This window comes from Lycorma delicatula, chromosome 7 (genome assembly GCF_047948215.1).
Source record: "Lycorma delicatula isolate Av1 chromosome 7, ASM4794821v1, whole genome shotgun sequence".
Classification (NCBI taxonomy): domain Eukaryota; kingdom Metazoa; phylum Arthropoda; class Insecta; order Hemiptera; family Fulgoridae; genus Lycorma; species Lycorma delicatula.
In genome coordinates, this window is record NC_134461.1 from 98,094,795 (window position 1) to 98,107,576 (window position 12,782).

Below are 12,782 nucleotides of genomic sequence, written 5' to 3' on the forward strand. Positions count from 1 at the left end.
ATGTTTATTCGATTGAAAAAATTATTTTTTTATTTTTTAGGTTCTGTAAGTAGAAATTCCGTCTTAGAAAGTATTCATAGTGAGTATTCTGGTAGTTGGGGTTGATGCAAACTGGATTTGCAGACTGTGAGTCGTTGTTGGCGGTAGGCTATAAGAAAGGGGGAAGCTGACAAATGAAGCATGAAGAAAAAAGTCGACGAGACGAATGCAGATGAGATGGAAAGAAAGATAAAGAGTGAGAGGAAGGGGAAATGAAAGTTCGATGGAAAGAGCTGATGGAACGCTGGATAGGACAGAAAGAGATAGACGTAGACGTGGTGCACTGTTAGTAAGATACGGAATACATCCTACACACAAGTTGAATATGTATACAGCTTCCCTATTCTTTTACTATAGTTTAGAACAGATCTTAGTACTGACTGACAGGAGGTTGTAAATCGAAACCAATCAGACAACATGTACATATTACATAACGTTTCCCAAGTAAAATATATATATATGCTTATTGGACCTCAGTAACTACGTATCATACAGATACTATGTATCGGTCTAATGCCCAACCTATGTAACAATATATATATTTATACACCATGAAGCTCATTGTCATATCTATCATAAGTTTGAAGACCACCAAAGTTGTTTTTCAACCGATATATGAGGTGAAACCTAATTATAATTTAAATAAATTGTACAATAAAATTTTTAACGTAGCAACAAATACCATTTTTATTTTAAAATATTTATGAATATATCTGTAGGAGTACACTTAAAAAAAAATTATTTTAGAATAATAAATATGTGGAGATAACCGCTGAAATAATTTTTTTTGGTTGACGAAATGTTTTTTAAACAAAAAAAATAATTGTAAGCGCTCTCCCATTTGTAGCTCGTTAGGTCTTCATGGATATTAATTTACCTCCTGCTAACTAAAGTCTTATCTTAGTAAATAATTATAGAAATTTATAATAATTTTATCAAACATGGCCCGTTGGTATGATTATATAATTAATAATTATAGACCCACCTACCAACAATTCTTTTATATATATGTTCAAGCGCTTTCAGAATAAAATTCCATCATCAGGAACTTAAACATTTATATTATAGTCTTAATAAAACTGAAACTTCTTCGTCATATAAATTTGTTCATGTAACGTAATATAATAAAAAAAAAAATTATATCGACTTAACATCCTGTCATTATGAATGTCCTAGATGTCCTGATGAACACGCTTAGATGATTATGAAAGTCATCCTAGTCCTGATGTGCTTTACAGAAGACCGTCTTTTAGATCCTCTAAACTTGATAACACGTCATCAGTTTGGCCTCTGTCAGGATTCCACCGATGCAAATGCCTCGGTAGACATTTCCATTAGTGTATTTACACAACCTACTACCGCCTTCGTATGTCTTCCAACCACGACCATCTACCATAACTAACAACCCGCAACTATCAAATTAACCGATTCGCGGAAGCGAGATCCTCGCTCCTTCCTCTAACACCGAAGTTTCACACAAAAACTCTTCCTGTATCTAGCTCCAATTAGACTATGCAATCAGACCATTACTTGACTGAGTCTTTAAATACCAAAAATACTATTTTTATAGCAACAAATCAAGTGTTGATTGTAACAACGACAATTTTATCCTACAATTCAATTTACTCAAAGTCCTCTTGATTTACAAATCAAGAAACAGATTCACCAATTTAATATGCCTGTAATGAAATCATACCATGTACCTCTCTCCTCTGTTCCGCTTTCGGGAGCGAGGTCAATGCCTACATCCTCCTACACCGTAGCTCTATCACAGTTTTCCACTCATCCATCTAATGCTTACAGAAAATATCTCAGGTAGCTACGGCTCGATGCCAAAACGCCTATCTTGGTGATGTAAGCATCCAGGCTGGCCCCTAGCCATCCGGGTTACTATTCTACCTGTACATCTATAACAGCATGAGAACCCCTTAGCCATTCTTCGCAGGGATAAGAATCTAATGAAGCCAGCCACTATGTTCCATTTCATTTCGGTTTTACCTTATCTGTTCGATTCCAGGAAATGTATCCTTTATATTAATTTAAAAGGCAGGTCTGCTTGTGAATTATCCTGTGAATGGTCATAAGTCTGATGGTTGTGGTGCCCATTGAATAAATCATATCCTTCCAATTCGTCAACATTTAGGTAATATGCAATATAGTATTTTTTGGATAAACTCTAAATTTATTATATTCTTTATGTTTTTTGTAAATAAAAAATAAGTAAATAGATTTATAGGTATAGTTATGGATTTTCAAATTATATTTTATATAAAAAAATCAAGATTTAATTTATCGTTAAGAATTTTTATCTTTATTCTGGATAAAAGATCTACGTCCAACATTTGTAATTTTAACCCCCAAAAAAACAACCAAAAGTTACCAAATTATTTTCTTCAAAATTGCTTAGTAATACATTTTTTTAACGCTAGTTGTTCTCCGTATGGGAACGCTTAAGATAAATCATTTAAAAAATATTTGCTTACTACATTCCTATTTTTGATTACTTTCAGTATATTAAAGATTATTTCATTACACTACGTATATTGGGACTACAGTTATAGATTATAATTTATTTGAATACAGTAATTTTTAAGACTGAATTGGATTCGAATCTGAAATCATTTTATTAAAAAAAGAATAGAGCATTGACTTTTGTAATTAATCAATATCAGTAGTTTAAATGAAAAAAAGGTTTTTTTTGTGGGAGCAGTTCTGGATGTAAAGTAGAAAAAAAAAATCATGCATATCTGAACTGAAATTTCTTTAAAGATATGGTTTTAATGTGTAATAATGATAACGAAATAAATCCCTTAAAAAGAAAATATGAAAATAACAAAAAATAAATAATAGTCAAAATACAAAACATTTTCAATGAATCTGTCAACGAAAAAATATATCTTCTTGAGTTGTTTTGAGTAATGAAATCCTAACACGTACACAGTATGACGTAAAATAAATATAAAAAAAGAACATTTGTCATCATTTATTTCATTTTGGTACCGTTGAATATTTTGTTACGAAAAACCATAATAGTCTGGACGTTTTAATGATATTCGTGCCGCCACTCGCTAGTTAAAGCATGTTGTACAGACATTATGAAAGTAAGTCTTGTAAGAGAATTCCAGATGATATTTTAGGTGGAGGGGGGGTGAAGGCGGAGAAAAGAGTTTTCTCTTTAATGGACTCCTTTAGGTTCATAAAGTAACAACCTACCCCTTGGTAATAAAAGAATAATTACTTCTTCTGTAGTCAGTAGTCTTGGAGTAACGTTACGTATTCTGCTTCATAAAACCTCACATTTTTACTATTTCGTATATTTCACAAAAAAAAAAAAAAAAAAATTAATTTTTGTTTCTATTTCTACATTCATTCATGTTATTATTTTTTTTTTTTTAGAAGCTTCAAAACACTTTTCTTTTTATATAACTACTTATAAAATAAATTCTTACCTTAAATATTCAATGATTAATGAATATTTTTAATTACTGTCATACTTACATAACGAGCTAACATTTTTATAAAATCTAGTTTATTTAATACATATATAAATTAACGCGTTTGACCTTCAAACGTAATGCTCACAGTATTTTGATTTAAATATTATTAGTTATTTTATTGAAGTATAAAAATTACATAACAGTACTGTAAACAAAAATATATCAAATAATAAAATAATATTTAAAAAAATAAAAAACCGTAGCAATTTGAATTCAACAATTTAAAAACAAATAATAATAATAAATTAAATGATATAATATTTCTTGATGTATTAAATGGTTCGTTATTTTTGTATGATGATGTTTTGGTTCTTTTCTAACACAATCTAAAAAAAAGACTAATTAATTCTCTTAACTCTTGGGAGTGATGACAGAAAAGTTGTACTTAATATCAAATAGAAAAGAACTGAGTATTTAATGAAATTCTAAGAATTTTGATTGTGAATTCGTAGTAGTAGTGCTATGAGAAATGAAGGTACCAAATAGAAAAAACTACAACTTTTAGAAATGTATTTTTTATTTAAATAAGCAACTTAACTCTGATTCTCCCATCGAGTAGAGTTGTGATGAATGAGATGTATAAAAACAGAATAATCAAGGAAGAAATTAAAAAAATTTAGATTGCACAAAAATATAATTCGAACTGTAATTCTGTGGTTGTGGAAATAAACAATGAGGAAACCAAAATACAGAAAGATTAGAAGCAACTGACAAACAATTATATTGTCTACTGTTAGATCCAGCAACGAGTGGGTGGAAACAGCAGAAAAATGAAGTTGACATTGAAGAGATATTAATTACTCAACAGATTTCTCAGATATCTAATAAAGGTTTCTTAATTCGGAATCCATAAACAACTGCGTCGCTTGATAATGTTCTGTAGCTTTTTACATTTCTAGTTTGTCAAGCTAGGTCTTGTTAATTAGAACCCGACCATAGAAAGATAGCTCGGAGACAGTATTGCAAATATCTTTAGCTACTGAAGAAAATTTTCTCTAAAGTTATTGAACTTTATTTTTTCTTTAAGAATAAAAAAATTCAAATTTGCTTTTCTCAAAACGTTCATATGATTTAAGAAAAACCTTTGTATGAGTGTTGTTGCTAGAATACCAATTTCTTCACCTACCGGATTTTTCAATGAAATTGAAAAAAAACTTTCTTTTATACAAGTTTATGGTATTCTTACATCAGCATATACATACGCAGAATTTACCCTTGAGTACACAAACGAAAATTTATTGATCATGTAAAATTATCTTTTTCTTTAAAAATTTATATATAAAACTTCTGTACTTATAAAGCAACTTGTCCTGACTGACTAATTCATGAACACCCAACAAAAACTACTGAAGATAAATTGATGAAAATATGTATACATGTTCTTCTTACAGTGTTTATGCACTAAGAAAGGGTTTTTTGAAATTTCAAGTTTTAAAAGTTAAAATGGAACAAAAATAAATTTATTCTTTTTTTTTAATTTCTCGGTAATAAATGAATATGTCAACTTTATTTTTGGTATGTATAATTACCATGTAAATATCAAAAACCAATTTCTATATTTTTCGAAATTCGACCTTGAAAGGGGTGAAGAAAGGTAAAGAAATTTTAATAATGTATGCAAATTTTCCCCATTTCCGACTACACTAAACGAAATATTCATTAAATTGGGACTTGCAAACATTCTTCAGATAAATATAGGCAAACATTCTTGGGGTTTTTTGAATTTCGATTGTTTAAGAGGTGCGACGGTGTACGGCGCGACAGCTAAACCAAGATTGCCGACCAACACGCTCATCTTGTTGTTTCTCGGGTAACGCTAGTATGGGGTACGCTAGTAAGAACGGGCAAATACATTTTTACCCATATTTCATACTGATAACCAGTTATAATTAATATTTTTATGCTGATGGCCGACTTTTTGAAACTCAAATTCTTAGATTACTCAAAGTTTCGGGTCCTCTACTGACCAAAATTTTGCTCGAAGAAATTACAATAAATTAATATTTTTTATAAATTGAAGAGGTTTTAATTATTATTTATCATATTATTCTCATAAGCATGAGTTTAATTAACACTGCGGGTAGAGCCCTCTGGCTACACAGAAAGGAAAAGCGAAGCGAGCCATGACCAACTAAATATCCCCTGACCACGACGAGAAACGCTAGTCATATAGTGCGCAAAAGTAGCAACATAGATTCTTATACAGTATACAGTATAAAACTACTTCTGGTAACGTTGAAAAGTGTTTAATTCTAAATGTTTTTCTTTAAAAATATCCGGATAAATTATTTACTAAGCAAATAATACTCTTTTAAATCAATACATAACAAACATCATTTACAATTAGTAGCTTATACTGTTAACATATTGATTGTTTATTAGGTGTAAAAAAATCGAATTGATTTTTAAATAAACAATATATCTATTGCAAATCTAAAAAGAGAAAAAGGAAAGTAAGGGAATAGGAAATGAATAAAATGAAAAGGATATAAAGTGGAATTCAAAATAATTACGTTCTTGTGGACAGTTTTACGACCGCTGACTTGCTGTTTGTTTTGTTTTGTTACAGCCAGCCAGAAGGTGCCAGATGTGAACCGCAAACCAAAGACTTCATCACAGATGGTGAGTGAACTTCCTAAATACTGTATTAGCTAATGATAAATTATCTTTCCTATTTCTTAGTTTGAACTAATCCATTATACGTCTGTTTAACGATTATAACAACTGTTTTTGTAATTATGGCTATATATATATATATATATATATATATATATATGTGTGTGTGTGTACATATTTATGTATAGACTTGTTAGAAGTTAGTATTATTCTTTTCACCCTAATCCTTCTGAAGATAATTTTTTCGTATATTAATTTCAGATAAAACAATTATTTAATACACCTTTCCAATTTTCACTTTCCAATTTGAGATTTATTCTGTAATTACTTTTTACACAATGTTTTCGTGTATCTACCTAACATTATTACGTGTATTTTTCTTTTAAATAATTAATTAATATGGAATTTAATCACATCTATTTTTACTTCCCTGTACGAAGTAAAGAAAGTATTGTGATCGCGAAAAATTTCGGTTTTTAAATCCCAACGGAAATATCTCTACTTTGACTAGTTTCGGCGAGACGTCTGTACGTACGTATGTATGTATCTCTCATAACTCAAAAACGATTAGCTGTAGAACGTTGAAATTTTGGATTTAGGACTCTTGTAACATCTAGTTAGTTATGCACCTCTCTTTTTGATTGCAATCGACTGAACCAAAATTGTCCAAAAAAGTCCAAAATTTAAAAAAATTAAATTTTGGACTTTTTCTTAACTGCAGTAATAAGCCCTCATTGAGAGCTTTTCAACGATATATTATACGTGGTACTTAATTTTATTGGTTCCAGAGTTATAACCAAATAAAATTTTAATTAATGAAATATTTGGATCTTACAACAGGAAGGCACGTCGGTTCAAATCCGAGTTCATCTCCTTTTTTTTATTTTTTTGTTTAATTTAAATATATTGATTTATTTATAATGTAAAATAAATTACGATAAATAATAATAAAAAAAATCATTATAAAATTTAATAATAAATTTTAAAATTTATTTTTAAAATAAATCGTTAGGCAACCATACATATTTTTTTAGTATGGCATTGTTATAAAGCTATTATTAATTTTTTTTCATTCCAGTTTGGGTATGTAACTTACGTTATTGAATCCGTTCAGTTAAATGAAATTCAGTTATTTTAACTTCTTAATTTAGGTGTAGCATAAGTCAAGTGTTAACTAGGTAAATTGGATTACTAGGATTTTTTTTATGTCCAACTTGATTAAGTCTTGATCTTTTATACTTTATACAGAATTATAGTTAGTTAAAATTACGCGAGAATTTCAGTATAATTGGAGATTTGTAATACAAAGATTAAAAATTTTAATTATCATTTACGTATTTTTGAAAGGGAAAAGACGGTCCATATATTTAATAAATTTCAATAAAAATATATTATTATTTAAAAGGGAAACCATACTTATATTCTCGATACCATTAATTAGATTTTCACATTTATTTGGCAGATAATTTTTTCTTAATATTCTTCAAAATCTGTAAAAAATAATTCGCTTAAAATTACTATCTAGTATTTACTATAAATAGCTGGTTATGTATAGAAATTTATTCGTGTTGGTTTACATGGTTTACGAGTAACTGTTTAACAACTGGGCCCGATAACTGTTAAATTTTTTTTCTTCATAAAACCTGCTGATTGTACAATACTAATAAACATTCGCAGCACCTGCTTTCGACCGGTTGCTGCTTGTTTTAATCTTTTTTTGTTTAGTACATTTTTCCAATAAAAACATTGTTGCTAAGTTCGAATTGAATTTTACTGAACATTAAAGATGACAGGCATTATTTATAAATAATAATAATTCTAATCTTGGACGATGGTAGTGCTAAACAATTTGATGATTTCACGTTAAGTATTTTGCGTAAAAAAGTGTAAAATTTTCTTTTATATTTATTCTCTCATGTTTTTTAATACACATCGGTCATACTGATGAAAATTAAATATACGTACATAAAATAATTTTAATGAAAAATTTAAAAAAATGAAATACGTAAATGAAATGAAATTTTTATACTTTTTCATAACTTAAAGTACTAAGAAAATATTAAGACTAGTCATGGGTAAAAAATGTTTAATTTTTTTAAACTAAGAAAATGTTCTACATGACTGAATAAAAAAACAAATAATTCATGAAATACTTCCTAACCTAGTTTTGTTTTTCTTTAAACAGAAAAAAATGTAAACCCAAACGTCATTAAATTACAGCTGCCGTAGCTTTGAGTTGTAAATTAAGTTTACAACTTAAAGCTACCTTTAAATTATTAAGTTTATAAAGGAAGAACTTAATAAATAAATATTTGAGATATTTGTACTTTAATTTTGTTTTTTGAATCTCAAAAAAATGTTTCATTACAAAAGGCAAAGCCCTCATTATAAATTACCAACATTTTCTTTTCTTTATGTAAGTTACTACTTTATTTCTTTATATTATTTTTCTGTATGATATTTTACTTTGTATAAAAAAGTTAAGAAATTATATGTGAAAAAAGTCATTGTTCTTATGGTTAATTGAGCCAGAGATCAACTAGAAGTCAGCGTAACGATCGCTTCACCAAAATTGAATATTCTTCTTCATTTTTCATTTGTCGTATGTTTAACAATAAATTTTTTTAGCCTCCTAGACCACCGTTAGGTACTACTTCAGAAGACAATTTTGTAGCATGTGTAAATACCATGACTAACCGGAATTCGAACCCAGGATCTCCGGATGAAAGGCCGAGACGTAAACACTCGCACCACGGAGATCGGCTTTGTCATATGTTTAGTTAGATACAAGTCGTAATTACTGGTTAATTAGTTTCACTGTTATATAATCGGAATGTTGTCATGACAAGATGATATTTTGAGATAATAATTTTCCTGCTGCAATGTTTGGTTTTATTCATGAAAATAACTTGAAATAATTAATATGTAAATTTACTATTGTTTTTAATGTTAGTTAACAAATGGAAAAGTGTGTAAAAATAATTTGGACTGTCCTTGGGTTACTGTTCCAGAATATGAATTAAGTCTAAGCATTCAGTTGCAATCGTTTGCCTAATCTTCCTCACAAGTTATACTTTTGAATAATTAAAATTATTTTAAAAATATATCGGAGGTTAGAAAATCAGGCTTCTTTCTAATAATCACGTAGTGACATTAGTTTCGATAAATTTCAGACATTTTTACTTTTTTTAAATTTAATTTCCTGTTGCTACCCGGAGAAATAATTGTTCAAAAATCTGTTAATTAGTATGTACTTATTGAATCTTTTAATAAAAGATTTTCCTCGCTTTCAAAAAACAAAAGGATCCACATTTTCCAGTCAAGTTCTTAAAATTAACTTTGATGGTGTCAGTACGTTTTATCTGTTTTAGTATTAAGAAAAAGACCTTATACTAGGAACAACTTAATAAGAAATAAGATTTTTTTATGTAATAATAAAGAAAAAAATCTGATGTGGATAACACATTACTTCCTTGTACGCCTATTAAATTACATTTACGCATTCTTTTTAATGAAAAGTACATAAAATTTTATTTCATTAAATACTGATATTTTTTCTTTTTTTTTATTACTGAATTATTATTCATCGTTTAAATTTGTTTACAATGAGAGGTTAATAATTATTAATAATTCAATATATATAAATTAAAAATACAAAAAGGAAATGAAGTCTGTTTTGAACCGATGTGCCTTCCCCTTCTAAGATCCTAATATTTCATTAATTAAAATTTAATTTGTTGTAACTCTGGAACCAATGAAAATAAGTACCACTTATGACATATCGACATATGAAAAGCTCTCAATGAGTACTTATTACTGCTGTTAAGAAAAAATCAAAAATCAAATTCTTTTTGGATTTTGGGCTTTTTTAGACACTTTTGGTTCAGTCGATTGAAATAAAAAAAGGAGGTACACAACTAGATGTTACAACAGTTTTAAATCCAAAATTTCAACATCCTACGGCTAATCGGTTTTGAGTTATGCGAGATACAGACGTCACGCCGAAACTAGTCAAAATGCATATTTCCGTTGAAATCTGAAAACCTAAATTTTAAGCGATCACAATACTTCCTTTACTTCGTACAAGGAAGTAAAAATAGTAAAATATAACATTATTATTTGTGATAAATAAATAAAATATTTAATAGCTCATTCCATCGTTATTAATCTTTTTATTTATTTTGAAGCACTTATTGCCCTGGAATGTAACTCTGAGGGTTTTCTTTGTATGTTTCACGCGTAAAATTAATGAAATAAAATCTAAACGATGACATTATGGAAACTGTTATCCAAAATAACTATATTATATTATTTTTTGTTGAAAATAAAACGAAAACTGAATACAAATAGTGGTCAGTTTCCGGGTTGTCGGTTAATTCTTTGACATGTAAAATATTAATTAACTGTAACGACTACGTATGAACAGTAATTGAAATAGAATCGTTACGCCTTTAATACTGTAACTAAATAAAAAATAACATCTTAGTATTTTGCATGCACTATCACGTTCCACGCTACACAGTTTAATGGCATAATATTCCATTGCAATCAATTACTTGCTACTAGATGGTATTGTGTAAGTGTTCTGATGTGTTAAATAAAATGACCTTTAATCTTCCTTCTTCAGATGCACTTCCCGTTTATTTATTATTGTTAAGTGAAAAGATTACATTGACGTTATTTGATGATAATTTAAGTAATTTACTGCTGGATTTAGTATAAGCACCTTTTTTATTTCGTTGTTTGTACAATAAAAATAATTTTTTGTTCAGGTATTTTTTAGGTAGATTTCATAAGAAAGCTACCTATTGTAATGGATACCATGATTCGATTTCCAAAAAATTTCGATACATCTTCGCGTTTCACATCTCCAGACCCCAAAAGAACTGTCAATTCAAAAGTTTATATATATATATATATATATTTCACTTTCTTGTGGACAGGATAATTGCCGTAATTTTGCGCCAATCACTTTCAAATTGACACATAAAATATAACGACCCAAAATTTCGGTCGAGTTCGTTAATGGGCAAAATCGGACCATGGGGTTAAAAATGGGGGTTGGCTTATCGATAAAACAAAATCTCGCTATAACTTTCTTATTAAGTAAAATATCGAATTCGTTAAAAGTTCTTACTATTTTCTGGATAAAGGCCTAAAACGTATCTCGATAAAGGTTTTTGATATCACCAACCATTGGCCCGGGGGTGGAAAAAAGGAGTTTCGAAGACAAAAAACTATACCTACCTTAATAGGCACAGTATCAAATCGGTTTAAGGTGATCGCGTTAGTTTTCTAAACATTACTTAAAACATTTGTCTGAAACAATTTTTGATAGTAACCAACCCTTACGTCAGGGGATTAACAAAACAAAAACCAAAGAAAAACAACAAAATCGCTATAAATTTCTTGTTAAGTAAAATATTGAATTCGTTTAAAGTTCCTACTATTCTTTGGATAAGGGCCTAAAACTTATCTGAGTTTTAGGCCATAAAAGATAGGGTTTTGAAAACAAAAAAATCATACCTCCCTTAATAGGCACAGTATCGAATCGGTTTAAAGTGGTCGTTAGTCCCCTAAACATTACATTAAAGCTTTTGCTTGAAACAATTTTTGATATGACATATACTTGCGGCCACCAAAATTTTGCTGGAATTTTAAGATGGACCTTGTCGTATGCTAAACATAAGAAATTTTTTTACACATGCAACCATTGTCGTATTGAGTAAATTTGAAGATTTTCTTAACTTTAAAGTAGACATTTTTTTTATTCTCTACTAAGCACCGGTGAAATCTACCTCCGCCTTCCGGCGTGCCGAAAGGGATTTTTTTTCTTTAATTTGATAAAGTACTTGTTTCTGATGTTACAAAAAATGTGAAATTGGAATTTTTATGTTTACATTTTATTGAAGAATCGTTATTAAAAGGAATTTTAAGTAGTTACAAATTAAATTATACTTGTTTGCATAGATGGGTGTATGCCTTTGCGCGTGCGTGCGAGCGTATTATAGTATACACATTTTAAATATGATCGTAGGTTTATTTTTTCTTTGCGACTGTTTTTTTTTATTAAATTTTTTTGGTAAGCAATTTTTACACCCATCTTGGACTTGTTTTTGTGCTTTATAGTGGTCTCTTTACAACCCTTTAATAATGTTCCTTTTCTGTCACTGTATTCTCTGGTTACGGATTTTTATGGTTTTTTTCCTTTTTATAGCTTTCTTTTTACATACATGTATGCATTTTTTTTCTTTTTTGACGTTTCTGCAGTGTTAAATAATTGTTTTAGTTATATTTTAAGGCTTGTTTGTTCGTTTTAATGGAATAATGACTTTATGATTTTATTAAGTAATAATAATTTTTTGACACGCGATTTAATACTGAAATTACGTGTCATATTCGAAAAGGTAAAAAAAAAAAAAAATATTCTTGATTAAAGTTATCGTGCCTTGTTAACCTTTATCATATTATGTAATGAATTTATTTATATGTAATAATAATTATATTAAATTAGGAGTAATATGTCATTTTTTGATAGGTTTAGAAATTATCCATGTAAATTTCAGTGTTTTTCCTAGTTCATTAAAAAAAAAAAAATCCGCGCTTTTTTTTAGATCAGCTGTATATGTA

General features: G+C 28.7%; 1 protein-coding gene across 1 annotated transcript in view; it reads left to right on the forward strand.

The window, feature by feature from the left end:
- sick (sickie) overlaps positions 1–12,782 on the forward strand; it is a 944,125-nt gene that overhangs the window by 288,987 nt on the left and 642,356 nt on the right. Inside the window, exon 5 of the mRNA XM_075371421.1 lies at positions 6,106–6,158. Within this exon, the coding sequence (XP_075227536.1) occupies positions 6,106–6,158 (53 nt within the window). The remainder of the gene's footprint in view (positions 1–6,105; positions 6,159–12,782) is intronic.